General features: G+C 44.3%; 1 protein-coding gene across 4 annotated transcripts; it reads left to right on the forward strand.

The window, feature by feature from the left end:
* The first annotated feature begins 5,856 nt into the window (after positions 1 to 5,856).
* On the forward strand, positions 5,857 to 20,269 carry LOC141954180 (tubulin alpha-1C chain-like). 4 transcript variants are annotated; one of them, XM_074893451.1, is made up of 6 exons: positions 5,857 to 5,921; positions 8,801 to 8,912; positions 10,120 to 10,342; positions 13,373 to 13,521; positions 14,878 to 15,558; positions 15,799 to 16,193. In XM_074893451.1, the coding sequence occupies exons 3-6, from the start codon at positions 10,222 to 10,224 to the stop codon at positions 16,090 to 16,092; spliced, it is 1,245 nt and encodes a 414-aa protein (XP_074749552.1). In that variant the 5' UTR covers positions 5,857 to 5,921; positions 8,801 to 8,912; positions 10,120 to 10,221; the 3' UTR covers positions 16,093 to 16,193. The 4 variants fall into 4 exon arrangements, with proteins under 4 accessions (XP_074749552.1, XP_074749555.1, XP_074749553.1 ...); XM_074893454.1 differs by lacking the exon at positions 8,801 to 8,912 and having other exon boundaries at positions 5,859 to 5,921; positions 15,799 to 20,269; XM_074893452.1 differs by lacking the exons at positions 5,857 to 5,921; positions 8,801 to 8,912 and adding an exon at positions 6,051 to 6,266.
* Positions 20,270 to 23,068: the final 2,799 nt, after the last annotated feature.

Here is a 23,068-nt window from a genome sequence, read left to right on the forward strand (position 1 = left end):
CTGGCAAGGCATTCAGCTACTTGTGGGGAGTGGGGGAGGATAAAACAGACAAGCAAAAACCTGTAGCCAGATGATAGTTTGGGATGAGAAAATACAGGCTAGTGGTTTGGGAATTCTCTGAGACAGGAATCTCTGAAGGTGGGGAGAATATCTTGAGGAATGATGCTGTTACTCTGCCCCTCTTCTACATACTTCCCAAGGCATTTGCTATGAGCCATCACTAGAGAAATAATACTGAGCTCAGCGGGCATATGTCTGATCCAGTGGGACTCTTCTTACATTTATGTCCTTAGCAACTTCCTCGTGTGCATAGTCACCCCTGGATTAAAACATAGCTATCTAGAATGAACCTCTTGTTCTCTGCCACACCACCAAAACAGCCAGGAGACATTAACAATGCAAAGAGACACGCCACAGCAACTCAATGGCACAAACATTCAGCCCAGCACTAATTGCTCCTGTGTCAGCCTGTGACAGATGCACCCGGGATCAGCAAGGGCCCTCGCTTGGAACAACCCCCTTGTGCGCACGTCGAGGCGATCGATCCCTGCTGGGAGGCACCACCCCATCTCACCCTCAGCAGAGAGCCTGCACAAATCAAGAACCTTCCGCCAGGTCCTGCTCCAGGAAAGGAAGGGGCCGTGTTTGTGAATGATTAACTACATTACACCTTCCCTTGCTCTGAAACTCAGCCCTGTCCCCAACCCCAACCATGGGTTTTCCTGGTGCATTTAACCTGACCTGGCCAAGAGAAAACCTGGGTGCTCGTTTTGTGAAAAGCGATGAGGAAAGAATGGGAGCAAAGAATGAAAGTACATGGGGTAATGCTAGTGTCTGGGAGCTAAGAAAGAAGATTTTAGATGGCAAATGACACAGGGAGTCATGAGCAGGTGGCCATAAAGGCTGCAGCCAGCCACAGCTGTATCCTGCTGCAATGGGAGGGAGGTGAGAGGAATGACTGGATCCGTCCCCACTCACTTGGGCTATGCAATTCACCATATCAGAAGGTGAAATCCATGTTAAGGAACTGGCTGTTGGAACATGCCACTTCCTGCTGTAAGCTGCTGTGAGCATGCCACATCCCTTCACCAGATCCCAGCCAACGTCCAGGGTCAGCTCCAGATGTTGCATATAAAATTTAAATTAATAAAATCAATTATATTAGAGACTGGAAGAGTCATTCCGAGCCACAGAATAAAACCTGTCCCTGAGGACCAAGGCCCTCACACTGATTAGGTACCCTCCTGACCATGGCCCGAAATGGGCTGAAGCATCTCAGGGCATAAGGCTGGTGGCCACAGGGTATGACTTAACTAGAGCAGGAAAAACTGCACTGCCCAGGGACATGCAGAGTCCCCGTCTAGTCTCACCCTTGTCTGCCCTGTTGTTATGTAGGAATTTTCCAAACAGGCACCTGGATTTGGTTTTCTGGCCTTCATAAAGGAGCCAGAATAAATCTAGGGTGAAGTACACAGGATTGAGGATGGATATTTGAAACAAAATGGATTTGCACTCGAATAGGAGGTGAACCTGAAAAAACGAAGTCTTGGTAAAGCACTGTCCCCTCAGTGATGAAATCTGAACATTTTACTCTAGCTGTACACATGCACTCATCAATCCTCACACCCAGATGAGTTTTCTGTGACCTGGGAATGAGGAGGAGTCAACACCTCACTGAAATGCACGCAGCATGTTGCTGTTGTCAATCTGAGTGCTAGAAAATCTGCGTGGAAATCCCAGGTCATCTCAAACCTGGCACAGGCAGGTAGTGAGCGGACAGACATAGGGTTAAGGTTATCACATTTTTAGGAATTCACTGATAGAAGTGAATGTGCCCCCATTATTTGTCCAACATGTGTGAGAAAGAGCAGAAAGCAAGAGCTGCGTGGTTGTACATTCAAAGAAGTTTCATCCAAAACCCTCAAGAATCCCCCAGACCCACTGTGCAGCTACAGAGACTTTATCACAAATACACAGCAAGTCCAGTATTTCCTGAAAGTATCTTATTCACTGAATAGATGGTATGCAGCCAAAGTCTGTGCTCTGTGGGCCTTGATAGTATTACCAGACACAGAGAAATCCTGGACAAATGTAAAAAATTCTCATGCTGCATGAAGAAATAATCTCCAGCAGGAAAAAAGAATGTGTTCAAGAAATCCTGGATACATGATAGCCCCTTGGACTTGTTCAGTCAGACTATATCAGACACATTTCAGTCCCCAAGAAATGTTTTTCCAGGTATGCAACAACACAAGCTTCTGTAAGACTGGGTTACTTCTTGTCAGTGCATCAACTATGGAAAGACTCATGGGGGCAAACTCAGCTTGAAGTGCCAACCGCGTGGTCCTGCTTTCTTGATGCCCCCTTTTATGCCACGTGAGAAGCACCCTGAAGCCCAGTGAATGAAGCTTTATTGCAGCTGATGCAGTACGACAACAGATTTCAGCTGCCGAAGTGGCTGTATGAAATTTGACAAAGTACCACCAAAACCTGATTTTCTCACCAAAATCTGACAAATACTTTGTGCAGCTGGAGCAGGCCTGGTAAATCCACAGTAGCGGGGATAACACGGCTTGTCAGAGCTGAGGTACATGCCAAAAATCCATTTCTCAACAGCTGTTAAGGCAAATCAGACCAGGTAATTAGTCCATTAGTTAAGTATGTGAAAACCTCAGTTCAAGCTGGACCAGGGAATACTATAACACCCCAGCCCAGCCTGAATCTCTGATTTTATTTTGAAAAGAATGCTCACTGCACTCACAGAATGATACCATCTTAATTTTCCGCTTTTGCAAGGTGTCTGACTTTTCTAGTTTTGTGGTCCTGTAACATTTCTAAAGGAGAATAAAATGCTACAGTACGATTCTGTACCGTTGAAAATTCAGGGTCTGACCCACTGCTAAACTTGCTAAACTCTGCATTGGCAGAGTTGAAAGGATGGTTAGAGCATTGTGAGTGTTATTTCAGGTCAAAGCATTTTAAAAGCATGACTCTAATCTTTCAAACGCCTAAGACTGGTTTAAAAATCATGAGATTAAAAAAAAAAATAATTGTGGGCACTTATTTTCCATAGGTTTCAGAACTTAGGTTAAATTTTGCTCATAGATTGAAGATTTCCTTAGTAAATTGGAAGACAGAACCAAATAGATCTTTTTGAATGAATGCACGAAATTCTCACAGATTCACCTGATGCCTAAAATGGGACGCTTTAAGGAGAAGGGGGAAAAAAAAAGAGAATTCTGAAATATTTGTAATACAGTTGCAACATATGGAAGAATGAAATCCAGTTTGGCCTATTTTCTCTTTTATCCTGCAGGAAAAGGATTCCCAAAGCTGGGTTTGCAAAAGCCTGATCAGTCATGTGGTGCTGATATTTTTGTTTCCAACTGAGAAAAGCACAACAGATGATAAGAGGAGCAAAAAAAGAACATTTAACTGCCTTTTTTTTCCTCCAATAAGAACAAAAGGAACTAAAATATTGTAGCTATTTTCCTCTTCCATCTCCATTAGTAATTGCTGTGATCTGAGTACGAACACTTAGAACTGCAGATTTCAGTTCTGCCTGCCTCAGACAGCTAGGACTGTCCTCATCTCCCTTACCAAAGAGCTTCACTAAGGAGACTGTCTAAGCTAAAGACACTTTGCAGCCAAGGTCATATCGCAGCGAAGTTAGGCTAAGCAATTAGTATAAAACAAAGAACATGAAAAAACAGAAAGACAAGTTCTTTCAGGTCTCAGAGCTGACTGGAGGATATTACAAGAGATTAACTGGAACGGGGGCGGGGATTATTAGAAGTTTAACGTTGATTGGATTCTTCAAATATATACCAACCTGATAGCACTAAGCAAATAGTTTGTGCTTGTTGAGGATTAGATTACATAAAAGCAGAGATGACTTATTTTTAAAAAAACTAATTGCAAAGCTGTATGTACTCCCCTGATGTCAACTGGCCTAGCCACCCAGCTCATGGTTCAAAAAAAAAGGTTTGTTTCATACTCACAGTATGTTTATTGAACAGGAGCAGGAGGAAATAGATCCTGCTGAAGCTTGCTTCCTGATATAGGAACTTGTATGTGTGATCACTCCCAACCCTCCCTCAAGCCCTAGTCAGCCTCACTCTGGTGTGGAGATGGCCAAATTCTCTAAATACAGACAGCTTAGTAATCTTTTATATCTTACTTGGTTTCAGCCACTCATTACATGCGGCATCATTCTTTGGAAAAACAAGTATATCAATAATTATTTGCGGGTATTTTCTCCTTCCTCCATCTCTTGTCCTTCTCTCTTGATCCTCTTTGCTTTCCAGATGACTTTTGCCTTTCTCTTCTTTCAGTATTTCTGAGTGTGCACCCACGCAGGTTTCATTTCCACACCCTGTGTTGAAATAATCACAATGAAATTGATAACAGCAATAGTAGCATCCTTAGCAAGCTTCAGTTACCGTGCCCTTGAGATTAGTAGGAGTGAGGGGGGTTCACCACTTCCCACCACTCGTCCCAGCTGACTGTAGACCCTGACAGGACTCTATTACACTCCCTTCAAAAGTATCACTTTTGTTCAGGCTGCTCACAGGATTGGACATCTGCACAGGAAGAGGAAGACATGATTTACTTTGTTATTGTTTAAAATTGTTTCACATACCTATCCTGCCGGCAAAAGCTTAGCTCAGCAGGGGAAAGCAATTTCCTGAAACTGATGCCTATGCTGCCCTTGAAAGGATGGTGCTCCAGTTACTGGACTTTAGATGTGTACACTACAGCAGCCACTTTCCACCCAGGAAGTCAGTTTGGCAATCTCATTAGTATTTCTGTTAGTATAACCCTTAGGACACACCACAGGGGTTTTACACTTTCCATTTAAACACCCAACTTATATTGGGGCATTGAAACACCAAAGGTGCTGATTTCAGTAGGATCTACATGGCTCTCCAGATCTGGTCCTTCGGCTTCGAGTTCTTTCCATTGCGAGACTCATTCCAGTTGGACAAGCACTGCTCTGCCTGGTGACCCTGCCATGGAGCTGTCTCCTCCCTCCTTGGAGAGAAAATACAGCTTTGCCCACATCTCACTCTTCCACCCTCAGAGCCGAGCAGTCCCTCCCAGCCTGCTGCAGGACCAGGGCTGGGGTCCAAGCCCCTGGGGTCCCTGCACGGCCTGGCCGTTCAGCCGGCTGCTTTAACTGGACTCAGCGTGCACAGCCAGATCTGGGCAGACTCTCAGTAAAGCGGTGGAAGGCTGAGAGCAGCCCCCCGGCGAAGCCTGGCTCTGGGGGCTCCTCCTCAGGGCAGCGACCACCCGGCTCTGCGCTCCCTGGGCGGAGCTCTCGACCCTTCCCCCGCCTCAGGCCTGTCCCTGCCCGTGGGGGCGCTGACCACCGGGCCTGCCCGCAGCCGACAGCGGGCCCGCGCCCCTCGGGCGGACACAGCTGCTCTCCTCTCGCCTTCTCCGCGACAGCGATCCCCAGCCTGCGCCACCTGCTCGGCAGAGCCCGCGGCAGAGCCCGCGGCAGAGCGAGGCCGGCGAACACCCACGGCTGAGGAGGGAGGTGCAGGCCTCCGTTGGCGGGAAGGCTAATCCCCGCCCCCTCCCCGCCCCTGGTTACGAATCAACCAATAGCCAGCGCAGGAAGGTGAAATTCATATCCGCGACCCAATGGCGCACAGCCGGGAGCATTCCACGCGGCCGCCGCCCGTCTCCGATTGGAAGAGCGGACAATCTTGACGCGGAGACACCCAATAGCGCTGCGAGGAAGTTACGCCTCCGAGAGAGGCATAGCCAATGAGCAAGGCGCGGGGAGCCAACCGCCCCGCCCCCCTCCCTATATAAAGTGTGCCCGGGAAGGGCGGCTGCTTTCGAGGTGCTGTCCAGACCCGTTGCGCGTCTGCTGCTCCCAGCGCTGCCCGCCGCCGGCCCGAGCCATGGTGAGCGGGGTGGCCGGGGGAGGGGGGTCCCGGTGCCGCTCCGCACGCCGGGGCGGTGCAGGGGGGGCGGGGCGGCCCCGCCCGTCCGCGGCGGCAGGCGCGGGTCCGCCCCGGCCCGCTGAGCCCGCGGCAAGGGAGGAGAGGCGGCCGGGCGGGCCCTGCGCCGGGCTGTGGTCGCCGGCGGGTCCCGAGCCGCGCCGTCCCGGCGAGCCTTTGCGCTGCCGCGTCCCGCCGCGCGGCCTCGTCCCAAAATGGTGGCGGCTCCTCCGAGAACATGGCGGCCCTGCCCGGTGGCGGCGGGACCCTCAGCCCTCGGCCGGCTCAGAGGTGGCGGCTCCCTCAGAGGTGACTCCGGCCCGGGCCCTCCGTAGCAGCGAGGAGCCGCGGCCCGGGCCTGGGGCGGCCTCTCCGTCCTGGGCGCAGTCCCTGTGCCTTGGTCCCCCGGAGCGGGACGTGGCGGGTTGTCCAGCCCGCGCACCGCGGCGAGGGGGCGTGGGGGGGGTGTGTGTGTGTGAGCTGCTGGGGTGCTCTCACAGGTACATGTTGAATATAAAAATGGGGGGATCTCCTTGGGGTGTGTGGGACCTGGAGTGGCAGCGGAGGCCATCGCACTGGGTGTTTGTAGAGGTGCAGCTTGCTGCTGCTCTCCTGGTCCTTGTCCCTGCCAGAGTCAGGTGCCAGCTGTGGTGTGAGGTGGTTTGGGTCAGGGAATGGGCTAATGGTGGAGATTTCCTGAAGGACTTTGTGAGACTGGCTGGGTAATAAAGCTGCGGTGGAATGACCTTGTATGATAGGAGTCAGCCTTGAAGGCATATCTGAAAGGTATGATAAAGGGCTGGGACATCATCAAGAGAACAGAGTTCAGCTGTTGAGCTGTGCAGCACAAGTGTAAGCTGTCAATTGGAACCTCTAGGACAATCATGAGGTCTTCCTCCATGTGGACATTTGTCCTGTAGATCTCTCTTTGAAAAGAGACTGGATGTCAGAAGGTTACATGAATTTAAATGTAGCAGACTGCTTCTGTAGGGTTGTGAATGCATAGAAAATATTTGTTGAACTGAAAATGGTTAGAAGTTAGGAGAATATTGATGTCCTTACTTTGTTCTTACCTTATATGGGGGCTGTTTATAGTCACATTGTTTTAAATTAAGTCAAATCAAGAGTGTGAATGCAGTCCCTCACCTCTGCAGAGGTTTCCTTGAGTTTCATCCTAGGGAAACCATGTTCCTCATATGGTATGTTGTTGCATTTGGTCTGAGCTGGTACAGCCATTCTCAGGAAACTTGGCTTTCTATCAGCTTTGCACAGATGAAGCTGTACCTTAAATACTGTGCTGGAGAGTACAAGGGAGCTAGAGCATGATCCACACAGTGTGGTTGTGGAGGCAGCTGAGCTGCTTCAGCCTGGCAGAGAGTACAGCAAGGGGCTAACTAGTAGCTGTCTACAGCTAGTGAAAGGGCAGTTACAGAGGACAAGTCAGTGCTCTTAAGCTGGAGCACATCATGTAGCAAAAGGAAATGGGTAATGGAGGCTGGAGAGGTTCAGACTGGGCCGGGAAAATTCTCTGGGAGTTTTCACTGAAACTGGTTCTGTGCTTGAAAATAAGGTATGTAAGTGGGGGAGAGCATTTAGTGTTACTTAAGGGTTCTGTGTCCTGACTTGTGGCTTGAATACAGCACTTAACAGTACTGTCTTAGTACATATTTAAACCTTACTAATTATGGAACTGCCATCATTGATGTGTAAAGGCCCAGAATTGTAATGAGTGTGACAGTTGTCTCTTGCCTGTCTTTATAACTTTGAGATTATGCTTTCAAGGCTCAGATCTTGTTCTGTTCTTTAGTTAGTCTTCTTAGTACTGTAAGACTTCTGCTGCTGTGAAAAGGCTACACAGAGCAAAATAGGCAGTCTCTTGGTGTCTAACAAAGATTTGTTTCATTAAATAGCCACCTACTACTTAAAAGTACTTGATAGAGTTGCAGGAAAGCAGTGGAAAGAGCTCTCAAAGCAGGGCTAACAGTAGCACCAGGCCAGGTTTTTGTGACTTTGTCTTGCCAAGTTTTGCAAACCTCCAAGGATGAAGATCCCTTACCTCTCTGGTGACCTGTTCCAGGGCTGCGCTGCTTTGCTGGGGAAGGTTTTCCTAACACCCAGCCTGAATCTTCCCCATCTTCCTAACATCTGACCTGAACCCTCCTGCAGAGCAGAGGGAAGGCTTCTTGGTGTGCTGGCCATGTGTCTCCTTTTGTAGCCAGGCAGATTGTTTGCCTTATTGAGGATGGGAATGCCCTGTTGAACATTCAGGATGGTTTCTGTGGTAACCCCAGGATCTTTTCAGCAGGGTTGCTTTTCAGTTAATGTTGTCTTTGTACTGATGCAGGGAGTTACTCTGCCCCAAGTGCTGAACTTTGTACTTTGTCAAAGTAAACAAGCCAAGCTTTTCACGTGGCACCTGTAGGACCTGGTCTATGGCTGTGTTGCCCAGGTTGTGCTTTCAAAGACTTACATTTTCTCTTTGGAACATGAATGATTGTTGTTGCTTTATGTAGTTTGAAGTAGTGGTGCTAGTTCATCTGATGCTGGAAAGCTCATAGTCTGTCTTCCACGCATTCACCTTGCTTGGGCATGCTGGTCCCTCCACACTTCCTTCCAGTGACCTCCCCCAGCTGCTGAGGAGCTTCACTGACAAAGCTGGGGTCACTGATATGACCTCACTGCAGGTGAGGATCCAGACTGAAGTGGTGGTATCTTTCTGTTCTTTCACTGTAGACTTGCAGGCTGTCCTCCTGCTTTCCTGAAAGGATGATGTGGCCTAATTTTCATTGCCATGGCCTGTTTTCTCAGTGCTGAAGCTGCTTTTCCTGTTGCCCTTTTTGCAGTGTGCAGGTTGGCTGTCCTCTGCTCTTGCAGTACTTTGCCAAGCCCAGTGCTTCAGCCTGGGGAGTGATGGAGTAATGGCCTTGGAGAGGAGTCGTGTGGCAGCAGCTTTGGGTAAGGCTGGTTGCCGAGGCTGTGGATTGCTCTTCTGGAAGCTGTATATCTGAATACACAGCTTGGGTGGACGGGGAGCTGAAAAACAACAGTTCTCAGCTGTTCAGTGCTGTGGTTGAGAACAGGTGATGGGTTTTTTGGCAAACACAGATCTTAATTTCTTGGGGTTTCCAAGGAAATTGAAAGGACTGTGCTTCTCTTCTCCTGTATTGACTACTGGTGTGGACTAGGCAGTTCCAGGTCCTGCTTATCCTGGAATTTCAGGGGACAAATTCTGTCATCCAATCATAGGGTCTGAACATAGTTAAATGTGACTTACTTGAAGCTGTCCTCTATGCAGGCTCTTCTAGGGTGTGTTTAACTGTCACTCAAAACCAGAAGGTAAATATAAAAAGCCACAGATGGACCAGGAGTTTGGAGATGGTTCCATTGTGGTTTGGCTTTTAATATTGAAAACCCCATGCTGAAATATTAAGGAAGCTGGGTTTATGCTATGGACATCAAAGGCAACTTGGGATTTTATAAAATGATATGGATAGATCCTTTTGCTGACATGAAATATTTTCTGCATAGCTTAAATGAGGTAGCTTTGCATAGTGTTAAGGAGTTTAGTATTTTCCAGCAGTGTGATGTGAGGTCTGATGTTTCATATTTATGAAGTGATATGAAGGGTTTCATTAGGCAAAGACTTTCTTACAGAATGGCAAAGTACCCTAAAGTGATCAGGAGAATATTTTTTGCTGATTTGATGTATATTAAACAAAATGACCCTAGATCATGTAGAAGGTTTTGCTCCCTCTGGTGGCTGGAGTTCTAGGGGTGAAGTTTTTCTGGACTCTTAGGCCAGTGACAGGCATAATGATCAGTTTTTCTAAATATTCAGTGTTTGTTATGAAGAGAGAAGTTGGCTGAAGGATTTGGAGGAGTTGATCAAACTCTTCCTGTCTGATGATAGGAACAACGAGGAGGAATGAGTCCATAAAAATGGCAATGTCTAAAAGGGTCTTTCTAGGTGGAGGTAGATGATGACTGAAAGAAGCTTTTGTGTTCTGTTGTATTTTGTGCCAAATGCCCCTAACACCCGGACAATAAGGCCAATGTTTTAATAGCTTTGCAGTATGGGAGTTCAAGCTGTGTGTGCTGAATGTTTTCTAAACAAGGAAACTGCTGTTTCTGCTGAGTGATCCAATCTTTTTTCTCCACACAGCGTGAGTGTATCTCAGTCCATGTTGGTCAAGCTGGTGTGCAGATCGGCAATGCCTGCTGGGAGCTCTACTGCCTGGAGCATGGCATCCAGCCCAACGGTACCATGCCGAGCGATAAAACCATCGGTGGAGGTGATGATTCCTTTAACACGTTCTTCAGTGAGACCGGTGCAGGAAAACATGTCCCTCGGGCTGTGTTTGTGGACCTTGAACCAGCAGTAATAGGTAAATAGTGACCTGTGCAAGGAACTGTAGAAAATGCTGTAGGATTTGATTTTTAACTTACACATTTTATTGACTAAGGGATCCATTTCTCTAGTCCTGAAAAATGCTTTGGGGCTTTAAATTTTTACTACATAAAGCTTGCCTACATCTTCCTAGTGATGGAAAATACTTGGCTTTACATTCATTGAGACTGGCAAATGTGCACTCTAGAGCTCTGAAGAATTTAAATATTACCTTCTGCCAGCCTGTGGAATTAAATGGGTTTTCTGAATATGCCTCATGCTTTTGCTATGCAAGGAACTAGTTATAACCTCTTGAAACAATATGGCATAATGTGTACAGCAGTCAATAGGAACCTTTTAAAAAGATGTGATACTCATCATTAAGCAGACTTCTTTTTGTACATTGGAATGATTCCTGTGTTTTCCCAAAACAATCTTCTAGTCTTTGTAGCTTGAATAGGGCTTGCAGAAAAGAGTCTCAGTTGCTAGCCTAAATTAAGGGACTTCCAAACATGCACTTTAACTTCCTGCAGCCTTATCTTTGAGTAACAATCCGCTCATCCTGAAAATCAGCTCTAATCCCAAGCTCTGGCAACACTGGCTCTTAGTGTTCAGATGGGATCCCATGCATCAGCCACTGACCAATCCCACATTCTGTGGCATAAGCTACACTGCCAGCTCAGTGTGAGCTCCCCAGTTTCACAAGACCCTTGTTCCTGACTCATGAATCTTGTTCTTACTGTGATGTGTGTGCCTGAAGTAATTCTGCTGGTTCTGTGGCTGTCTTGTCTTAAGTAGTGATTTGGGGCTCTCACAGGTCTGTGTTGCCTGTGCTTGCGCAGGTGTTGTTTATCTTTCTGCAATACTTAGTGTTGGGAAGGGCAGATGAGAGAGTAGTCTTAGGCTACTCTGATATACTCAAACCGTGGGTCTCTAACTTACCTTCATTGTAATGCCCCAAAGCACCTTCTGTGGCTAATACAGTAGAATGAACTTTTGTAGGAGAGCAGAAGGCTGTTGGGCAGGTCAAGGGTGGGAGTGCTGGACTGATAACTTTGAAATGAGCCAAAGCACCCTTGGCCATACACTGATATTCCCAGGCGTTGTTGCAGGTCTGATTTTCTGTTTTCTTGAGCCCTGTTGCTTCCTCTGTTGCTGGCCAGGTGGTGGCTCTAAGCAACCAGAAAAGACTGAGAAATGAGGTGAGGGAGAGCAGGTGGCAAAGCTCTCACCTTGCCTCTGGGGGCGAGTAGCTTGTGAGTCTTGGGACAAATGGTAAAAGGTAGTGTTCCAGCACTTGTTAATGATGCAAGTGCAGTACAGGGAGATGGGAAAAGGCTGTCTTATGAAATACTTGGTAATACTAAAGTTAGGGCTTTTTGTTAAAGATTACCTCATATGCCTTTCTGGGGACAAATCTTTATTCCTGCCTTGCTTATTTGAAAATTATTGATCCACTTTCCTGGGTGGGGCTAGCATGGTTCTTCCCATTCATGCAGCATGTCCCTCTGCACTGTGTTTAGGAAAAAAGCATCTGTTGTACATGCAGCAGCTCTGTAGCTGCCACGTGTGTACACCAGGGATTTCTGGAGCTTCCAGATCAGTGCTGCTCTTAGTGAAAGCAGCAGGACTGCTGTACATGTGCACCAGCTCTGGATGCGGTGGTAAAATACCATCAAACTTTCCACCAAGAAAAGGGGCAGTAACATGGCTGGGAATTCAACAGAAGTGTCTTGAAAAATCTACCCCAGGTAGACTTAAAAACATGAAGCTGAGGAAAGCTTGGTTTAGCTGACCCCTAAACTCCAAATTCTTTATTCCAGCACATTTTCATAGCCCAATGACTGACCCTCTTAACTCTTCAAGAGTTGTTACTTCCCCAGAAACATCTTGACTCCTGTTGTCCCTACCAGCTACCTTCAGGTCCTACATTCTTCCCTTTACTCATATTTTTCCTTTATAACTTGGAGTGGTAATGCAGAAGGTCCTTGAAATATATGTATTTTGAATGGTAGACTTCTCCAAATTGTTTTTATTTTGGTGCAGCTTGGAAATACTTTAGAGTATTGGATTGCAAACTGCAGTGGTAGCTGGTTGGTCTAAATTGGTTCAAATAGTAACTGTATTTTTAAATCTTGAAATCTACTTATCTTTGTCTTGCTCGCTCTTTTTCAGATTAAAAAGAATATATGCAAACAGGCAACTTCATCTGTAGTTAATAAAGCTCTTTGCTTTCCACCTGATTTTAATTAAAGGATGCAATACTACATTAGCATACAACTCAAGAATGGCTTGAGCTAAACCAGAGACAAAGCTATGCTGAGTGTCTTGGTACCTTTGTGGTAGGACAGAGCTTTAGCCTGCTAGATGTAAGTGTATGTTTCTGATAACTAGTGGTAACCATAATTCTAAATTATTCTTCAAATCTGTAACTGGTGGGGGATGCTGTGTGTTCATTTGCATGGTTTCTATACAACAGCCATTTGTGCTGGAGCTTACAGCTTGGTATTTGGATAACTGAATAGCTCTACCAGAGCATCTCCTGTTCCTTTTGAACATTTTTCTCTACCCTTGGCATAAAGTACAAATAAGGGCAAGAAGGGGACAAGCAAGCACTGTAGGCTCTGGCTGCCCACAGCTGCAGAAGCAGTAAGGCAACATCCTGGAGGGCTTGGAAAATAAGGGGGAAAAGCAGTATTTCAGATGCTGATCTGCAAAGTGGGCCTTAAGTTGTCTTAAACTGTGGAAGAATGGTTCTGCTGCTACAGTCCAGTTTTAAATTGCTCTGGCAGGTCAAAAATTTAAACTTATGTGTAAAATGCGACAGTTCCTTAAGCAGTAACTTCATTTTTTTCTTAGGTATTCAATGCTTAGACTGTATTAAGTATTGTCACCTACTGATAGGTAGAAACCAAGCTGCTTTTTATCTCTAAGGGTTTAGGTACCTTATTCTGGACACCCTCAGAAACTTGAAAAACCTGGTCTACATAGAAGATTAACTTAAATAATATTCATCTTGTCTCCCTAGATGAAGTTAGGAATGGGACATACAGGCAACTCTTTCATCCTGAACAACTGATATCTGGTAAAGAAGATGCTGCAAATAACTATGCTCGAGGTCATTACACAGTTGGGAAAGAGATAATTGATCTAGTTCTAGAGCGTATCAGGAAACTGGTAAGACTTTTCTTCACTGAAGGCTCTTAAACATCTTTCTTTATCCTGTTGTATAGGATTTGGAAATTGGGTTATCAAAAATACATAGATGTAGAAATTGTGCTTTAATTTATTCCATGGTGGGAGAATCTGTGGTCTTAGGTCTGCATCTGTTTTTATTCTTAGCCAGCTGAGAACGGTTGGATTATTCCTGTCAGATATGACTTTCAAGTGGCCTAAAATGCTGATAAGACACCCAAAACTTTATAGTTTCATGTTCAACTTCAGAAAGCCAGGACTGAGAATTGACTTGTGTAGTTCCTGCTGGAAGAAGATTAGTCTCTGACTGGGGCTCTTGCAAGGAAGTTTAAATAGGAGTGTTTGCTTCTGTGGTTTAGACTTTTGTTTGCGTTTCTTGCTGTTTTAATTGCTGAATTAATTTGATGGTAGTAACAGTAGAAAAAGAATTAATCAGTAAGTTGGGATGTCTTGGGCTCCCCAGTACTTTGATCATGTGGCAAATATACGAAGATATCAGCTTAGAAGGTTAGAGTTCCCTTTTTAGGGCTGCTAAACATGTACTTTACTGAATCTGTGTTGCAAAGGTAAGGAATTCTCATTGCACAAAAAACCCAGAGTATACCTCTGGTGCTTCAATATGGAATGCTAAATGAGTCTTACTGGGAGGTACACCTTTTGCAGACCAAAACTGGTATTATTCTCAACACTTGGGTGCCACCATCTCTAAAGCTAAGTTTGCAGCAGGCAGTGCTGTGACCTGAAAAACATGGTTGTAATTTCTTCTTACAAGCTGTTGGAAGTCCCTGTCAGTCCTGGGAACCAAGCTAAGTATCTTCCTGAGGATAAGGCAGTCTAGTTTCTTCATCTGATCAGACTAAACTGCAATGGCAATGTAATATACTTTGACAGCTCACTTCCCTGAACTGAGTTACATGCTTGCCACTCTTACAGGATTATAGCAGTAGTTCTGGGACAGGGGACTGCTCCATTTTTGTGCAGGTAGAGAATGTTAAATCAGTGTAAGGGAGAGATGGTCTGTCGTTCTCCCAGTGGTATTGCTTTTCTTGGTGATTGTTAATGACCTTGGCCTGAGAATTGGGAGTAGGGGAGGTTTTGAGGTAGTAATCTGAAGTGGAGAAGTCACCCTCCAGCATGTTAAGGGGGCTTAAAATAGTCAAGAATACAGTGGTTTTATGGGGGACCTCCTTGATTATCAGTGGATGAATCAAATTCATTATTACTTCCCTGAAGCTTGAACAGTTGGTATGTGTCAGAATTCAGAGTTGTCTGTCTTGAGCTTGTTTTGGTTTCTTAATGTCTACACAATTGCTTTAACACATCTATTTTCTCTTTCAGTCTGACCAATGCACTGGCTTGCAGGGTTTCCTGATTTTCCACAGTTTTGGGGGAGGCACTGGCTCAGGTTTTACTTCTCTGCTGATGGAACGCCTGTCAGTTGACTATGGGAAAAAATCAAAATTGGAATTTGCCATCTACCCTGCACCACAGGTCTCAACAGCTGTTGTTGAACCATACAACTCCATCCTGACTACCCACACCACTCTGGAGCATTCCGACTGTGCCTTTATGGTTGACAATGAGGCCATCTATGACATTTGCCGTAGGAATCTGGACATTGAACGCCCGACCTACACCAATCTCAATCGCCTCATTGGTCAGATAGTCTCTTCCATTACTGCTTCCCTCAGATTCGATGGTGCCTTAAACGTGGATCTTACTGAATTTCAAACTAACTTGGTGCCTTACCCCCGTATCCACTTCCCGTTGGTAACATATTCCCCAATTATTTCAGCAGAGAAAGCCTATCACGAGCAGCTCTCTGTGTCCGAGATAACCAACGCTTGCTTTGAGCCATCCAATCAGATGGTGAAGTGTGACCCTCGCCATGGGAAGTACATGGCCTGTTGTATGCTGTATCGTGGGGACGTTGTCCCCAAGGATGTCAACGCTGCTATTGCTGCTATCAAAACCAAGCGCACAATCCAGTTTGTGGACTGGTGCCCAACTGGTTTTAAGGCAAGTCTCTTACATCATGATTTTTTTAGACTTCTCATTCACTGTCATGGGCTTACAAAGTATATTTTCTCACTAAGAGTTGTGTAGGTACCTGATCTGTATTTTGAGACATGGAAACTTAGGTCCTTATACAGAGCTGTTTTTTTGAGTGAAACGTTTTGTTTGACTGCTGTCTGACTTCTTTGATTATAGTCACTGTCAAATGCTAGAAACTCATGGTCTCTTCTGGTTTTCATGTAGGTTGGCATCAATTACCAGCCACCAACAGTGGTTCCTGGTGGTGACCTTGCCAAAGTCCAGCGGGCAGTGTGCATGCTGAGCAACACTACAGCCATTGCCGAGGCTTGGGCTCGCCTAGACCACAAGTTTGATCTGATGTATGCCAAACGTGCCTTTGTTCACTGGTATGTTGGAGAAGGGATGGAGGAGGGGGAGTTCTCAGAGGCTCGGGAAGATTTGGCTGCACTTGAGAAAGATTATGAAGAAGTGGGCACAGACTCGATGGATGGAGAAGATGAAGGTGAAGAATATTAAATGCAACAGAAGTGAATTGCAAGTCTTTGCCATTTTACTGCCTCTTCAGTAGCGGTGTAAATCATGTTAAATAATCAGAATAAACTACTTTAATCAAGACATTTGGTAGTGTCTAAACACTATGTGCATTAACTATATGCAAGTAGTCAGTAGTCGAGGAGATGGAATTTCTTTGAGAAAGGTAGCTGAATAAAATAACCGTGCTATAGTTAGATGAGTTCTTGTCCTTAAGGTATTGCTATTTGAAGAACTAATAGTGCATATTTTCCCCCGGAATACAAGTCTGGAATGCTTGAGCTTTTGCTGGAAGGTTAATAGCTACATTTTTTCAAAGCTCTAAAGCTGGTGTCACAAGAGGCAACAGGAGCACTAACCTTGTCTCACCCTTAAGAAAAGATGCAACACCCTTAAAACCAAAGGCTTTTTGAGTTGGTTTTCTCCTATACTTAGACTTTGCATGGGCTGGTAACTTCGAGATGCAGTAACCTGGAAGGGGAAGAGATGTCCAGAAAGGGTGTACCATAGCATGAGGAACCTGCCACTTCTGCAAGAACCTGGGTGGTTGTTGCCCTGGAGTTGCTTTGTCCTCCCACAAAAGGAACTGCAGTCCCTGTCTGCCAGTGTTCTGTGGAGTTTTCCTTTTGCTTAAAGCTGTCTGGAGCAAGAAGTATTTAGTCTATGGGTTCAGATATGAAAATTACCATTCTTCTGCCTTCTGTGTAAGCTGATGTAACAGGACAGGATTTGGCTAATCAGGTTAGCTTCAGATGTGGCCAGCCTCTGCCTAAAATCATCTACATGGTCTGAGTGGGGGCTTGGGGACATGGGGCAGTGATCCACAAACCAAATAACCTGACTGTTTCTGGCTGTCTTGAAGGGGACTGAGGAATCTCCCACAGAAGTAGCAAAGGTGGAATAGTCAAATATGTTAAGGTGATGACGGAATACTGAATGTGATTATAAGATACCAAAGTCTGACTCCAAGACTAGATTTGAGCTGGAGTATTCCTCCCTGTCCTATTTCAACCTTATTTATATTGCTTCTGATTTAATAGCAGAGTGTGATTCAGGCCAAGCCTTGAAGCCTGTGTTAGTTGAAGATGCACATACCTGTTTAGCAGGAGTCTTAGCTGTGGTATAAAAAATGCCTCAACTTCCTTTTGTATGGAAACCTACAGTACTCAGGTAATGCTGCAGTATTTGACATCAACTTGTAAAATGGGAACTTTTCCCTAACTTCAGTTTTAAGTGACTTGGGTTTAACTGTACTTGTTCTAGACGGGGATATCACTTTTAGATGAACAGGCTGCTGCTGCTAATTACCAGAATAGTCTGCTCTGCACTGCAAGGACTGGCCAGTAGTTTGCTTGGGCTGAAAACCTGTTGTCCTGCATTGCTATGTTTGTGTTCTTGCAGCCACTGGGGTTTAGTCAGTCTGATTTGAAATTAATCTAACTTACTGGAGATGGAAGTTAACAATTTTGTATAGATGGGGAGAACACAATCCTAAGGCTTTATAACTTGGATGAGTGCCTCAGACTGTCTTTTCAGCCATGGACTTGGGCATAATATACAGAGTCTGTGTAAATCATACCTCTGCCAGCCATTCAGCATAGCTGAGCATGTCTGAAGTTCCAGTGAGTTTCTCATTTGCATTAGCTTGTGTTTTTATGTTCTAGGGTAGGCATAAGTGTAGAGAATTTCAAGTCCTGTTGACTAACTTATTTTCCTACTTAGTGGATGATTAAGCAAATGTGCTAGGCATAACCCAAGAGACAGTCACACTCATTGCAATTCAGATTGACTTCATTTCAGTGCACGGATTCAGATTTTTTAATGTAATGGCAGTGCCCACAAGAGCAGTATGCAAAGGTCTGTGTCATGCCTTGCAGGTGTCTAGATTTTCAGTGTGAAATCTTGTACTACTAGCAGATCATAAAGGGTGCTGTGTGGCCACAAGTGCCAGCACCAGAATTTCCTTTAAAAGTGATGTGTATTGGGGGTTGTGTAGAATTTCTGAACTGGCCTTTAGTGAGATCTTTTAGCAATGATTTGGCTCTTCTACCTGGAATTCTTCACCTCATTTGAGGCTGGCATGCTCTGTTTCCTGCTGATACTGTCTTTCATTCTGTACATGTGGACTACCCTTATTTAGGACACTGCTTATGTGATGGGAATTGGTTTGCAGTGTGTCAGTGTTTTATCTGGGCATGTACAATGACGAGTCTGTGCAGGGCACAGCACTCCAGCATCCTCGTAAAAGGCTTGTGCATGTTGAATGCTGAGCTCTTTGAAAAACCTGGACTGACTAGGGAATCTCATTCAATGTAGGCATTAGATTTGAGATGCATTATGCTTTTAATTTTTAAGAATAACATGTAATGCCACTTTGAGAAGATGGTAAGCTGAAACATGATGAGCATCCGCTGGTGGAAGGTTTGACAAGAGATGCTATGTCACTTGTTAGCCATTGGGCTGATGCTGAAAGTACATTATACATTCTCAGCCTACATCATACTCAGATTTTCTTTAGTATTAAGAAACACTGTTGCATTAGCTAGTGGGCAGTTAGCTCTCAGCATCTGCATGCTGAGCTAAGATAAGATAGTGTTTTTCTCAGATATGAAGCCAAGATAATTACAGCAGGAAAATCCTGCTAAAACTGCTCTTGCTTCAGCTAGCTGCAGAAATCTTTAAACATGTTATAATTACTAGCTGTATGGTTGAATTAGCAAATGAGTGGTTCATCTGCTTCCTGAAATGTAGAGGAGAGCCTACACTGAATTAGTGTGTAAGAGTGAGTACCTGAAACTTGCAGAGGTTAAGATTAGCAGTTGTTTAAAAGAAAATGCTTTCTTTGCACTCTGAAAGCCTTTCTTTAATTCTAAACTTCAAATGCTTGTTTTCTTTGGTAAGAAATCCCCATACTTCTGCTTTGAGAAGTCATGTGCCTATTTGCACTGGCAGAAGTGCAGGTATTATCTCGTGGTAACTAAATATATCTTTACCTGTGTAGTGACACAGCTTTCTCCAGTATGAGATTGGCAATTAATAGCTATCACCTGATACAGAATAACTTCTATGACTCATTAAGTGGAGGAGGAGGAAGTGAGCTGGAGCCTATGGTGGATTGGTATGAACTTTGTTATAAATTGCTGATCTTATCTATAATATCTGTTCTAAGATGGTTATGGTGCTGTTCCAGGGGAATGCAGTGCAGCAGAATCTGATTTCCACCCACTCTGCCCTCTGAATAAGCCATATAAATACCTTTTAATGTGTTAATGTTATATACAATATGTACATTTCCAATTCCTATAGTACTCATGACACAGTAGTTGTGTGATAAATCTGTCTTTTTAGCTTTATGGACAGTATAGGTAACATAAGCGTGCAACTGCACATGCTGCCACCTTCCTACAGAGCAAATTTTTCTCAAATAAAACTCAGAAAGGGTTTTTGTGCCTCAGATACTTTGAACCCTGTCAGACAAATAACATTTCCCTAGCAGCCTGTTGCTGAAAAGCATGAACTTGTTTAGGAGAGCATAGCTCTCGAGTTAGAATTGGTGAGTGAGATTTTAATTCAAAGTGAATAAGTAAAGAAACAATAGGGTGACTCTGTTATTCTGGTGGAGAACACAGAGGTAAAGATTGCAAATTACACGGCTTTTGGCAGTGTTTTAGGAAAATACAAAGCATTATCTCAAAAAATGGATAATATGACATGGTAGTAAAGATTGTCTGGCTTTACCTTCTTCCTTTCTCTACAGTGTAATAGTGAGGAGTCAGACCAATGTCTCATGGCATTCAGAATGACTTCCCTTAGCTTTTAGTACTAGTTCCTCAAAATTTTCACAGGAATAGCAGTGCCCAATCACTGCTTTGCCAATATGCTGCTGTAAATGGGCATAGAGCTTTTAATTGCCTTGTCCCAAGCCTTTGGTCTTGTTAGGCCTTCTGTTGACATACTGCTTCCACTCTGGCAAATTCTCTAAGACAAGCAAGGAAGATGTCGTTCCGTGCTTGGCTCTGTACTTTTCAGTCAAGTCTGCATGAATGTTGTAACAGTGGAGATCGTGACACCTGAAATACAATGCTGCTAATGTACTACCCCATGCCATTCTCTTCTGTTTTTAAATGCCTGTATTTCTGCCAAATAAAACTGTTTTGCACAAGGTCATGTTTTTCTTTGTGTAGGAGATGCTTCACAGAAGCAAAACTGCAGTTGTCACTACTTACAATGCAGAGCTATTTTAATGTAATGGGATGGCTTTTTCCCTTTCCTTGCTGAAGTATTGTAACAACCTAAGATTCAAATTATTTTGCAGATTTTTCAGTCAATGTGTTTGTACCTTTGAATTCACATTTTTTACAAGCCTTAAAAGTTTGGGAAGAAAAATCAGCCAGGGTACTAACTGTAGAGATACTGTATCTTGTATAGCAACTGCGAATTACCAAAGGTTGGGAAGGTACGAAGGGAGTGTAATTGAGGCTCCTGTCAGGAGTAAGATACTGGATTTAGGTGACTCCTGATCTCACCAGTTCTTACGTCATGTTTATAAGGAATTACTTTAAAGGAAAAGATGGGGGTTTTATTTGAACTCTGAAAAAGGACTGGACTTATAAACAAATTCAGCAGTAAAGAGCTGAAGAACAATTTTCCATCATATTGCAGAACTCCACTGGAAGTGCTGTAAGGATTTTCTGTGTGTATTGGCAAGGTGATAATGATTAATCCCTTTCCTCTATCTTGGTCTGAACTAGAGGGAGGACTAACTATGTAACTTCCAGACTGCGCAAAGACTTTGATCTACAGATTCCTTAAAGTTGGGCAAGAGGATTAAAGATTTGTAGTCTCAACTGGCTATTAATGGAGAGAAGGAATGAGAGTGTGATGAAGTGGGAGAAACTGCATTGCTCTGAAGGTATTGTAGGTGCTGAATGACAAGAGGCTGAGAAATACCAGGAGACTAAATAAACAAAAAAAAGGGTAAGTCACATGAGTGGTGCCTTCTGTGGTGCTTTTCAGTGAATGGAGTCAGTTAACCAGTCTCTTCAGCTTTCTGATGCCATGTGCCTGCCCATTGGCTTTCTGAAAACTCAACTTTCCATGGCCAGCTTCATGTGACAAAACATGTTAACTTGTTTAAAGATATTCTTAGCTCTTGTGATACTGTCCTGTTTCCTCAGTGAGTTGTAAACCTTCCCATTATCTTTCAGGAGCATGCTTCAGTTTCTCTGCAGCATTGTTTTGGTTTTCCTGGTATGTGTCAAGAGCTTGGAATAATCAGGCACGAAGTTAAATTCTTCTTTTCAAATGTTTACTAGAAAACAATAACTGTAAATAAGCGTGAGGGTCTAGAAAACATTCCAGAAATGTTTAGGAAATGCTTTTTTCAAATACCTCATTAGAAATGCAGGAAGACTTGGGAAGTCTTAAGTGAATTGCACTTCCTTTCTTTCTCAGAGTATCTTAGTCCTTTAAAATGAAGTACTTCAACCCACTGGATGAGCTCAGTTCTGCTTTAAGATCTACCCCAGGCTTCCCCTGTCACACCAGTAAGTGTTTGTGTGAGCGTTCTCTCAATTTTGGCCCAATATGTGCAATGATAACTGTGTTACTTCTGCAAATTTGAGTAGTTTTTGAGGCTGAGGGAAGATCAAGGGTTTAAGCCTGCCTTTGTGGGTTTTGAGAAGTGGGAAGGGAGTCCTGATCCTAGGTAGGAATATTTAAATTCACTTTATAAGGTTGGGACTGGAGATCAGATGGTCATGGAGAAGTTGGAAAAAACAATTTCAAGACAACATTACAGGCTTGAGTTTCTGTCCATATGGATCCGATCAGAGCTCCAGAAAGGCTGTCCCAAATGTGTTGCATTAATACTGGTTTGGCATTTCTCCCACTTCAGCTTTGTTACCTTCTGGAGGTGATGGGTGATGTTTAACTGCTATTACACTGTTGAGGGCCTGTTTGCAACTCTTCCTAAAGAGCTGCAGTTCTTTTATCTCTCAATATTTTAGGACTGAAATGGTGAGATGCTATTGCTGGTCTCTATCTGCATACTGCTACTTAAACATCAGTCAGCTTTGCTGCTCGGGCAGTTCATTGAACAGAGATCAGTGATGGAGATACTTAGGCAGTTCATAACTCTCCCAAACTATGTGCCTTATGGTTGGTGGGTAAGAGTCACTTTTCCAGACATTATACCTGAGTTATCTATAGTCTTGAACTAGGTGCACTTAGGACTCTTTTGCAGTATCAAGGGGATTAGCGGGGGAAAAAAGGTAATGTCCATTCTAGATGGCAAAGTTAGAATTCTAAGTGAATTTCCAAGGTGCCTGTTGAAGGCTGAAGATGTCATGTCCAGAACTATGCATTTAACTTCCAGAGGCTTGAACGGGGACAAATTCCTCTGTCCAAAATGGCTCAGACTTTCTGAGAATCTGTTCTTACCTTGCAGTTTCAATGTGTCATTTCTGTGAATTTCTCTAAGACATCTATGCGGTTACTGGTCACCAGAGTTCAAGTTCCTTTTTGAGACAGCTGCTGTGAGTGGCTTGTTGCAGTGCTTCAAATTGGGGATAAATTCCAAGCAGTGTTCAAGAAGGCTGCCAAAGCCTTAAGCATCTTCATGTTACTTTTTCTTTTGTTAGAGCTCTATGGCTACAACTGTCAAATGCATTTCATAGTCTTACATCACTACCACTTGCAAAAGCTACTTTTCAGTTGGTTACACTGAGACTAGAGATCTTTGTGGCTTTTCAGTTATTTCAAAATCCAGTTTGTAGAACCTGCCTTGGGTGAACACTGCTGGTATGCATTGTTTCAAAGAGATGCTAATGTACCATTTTGAGCCTGGCATCATTTTCCAGCAGTTCTGGAGTTGATCTTGTGCAATTCTGCACAAGTTGTCAAGGCTGTGTCCCATGCAGAGTTACTTTTAAGTTTTATGTCTGTAGCTGCAGTTAAACCA

The sequence above is a fragment of the Strix uralensis genome, chromosome 24 (genome assembly GCF_047716275.1).
Source record: "Strix uralensis isolate ZFMK-TIS-50842 chromosome 24, bStrUra1, whole genome shotgun sequence".
NCBI classification, from domain to species: Eukaryota; Metazoa; Chordata; class Aves; order Strigiformes; family Strigidae; genus Strix; species Strix uralensis.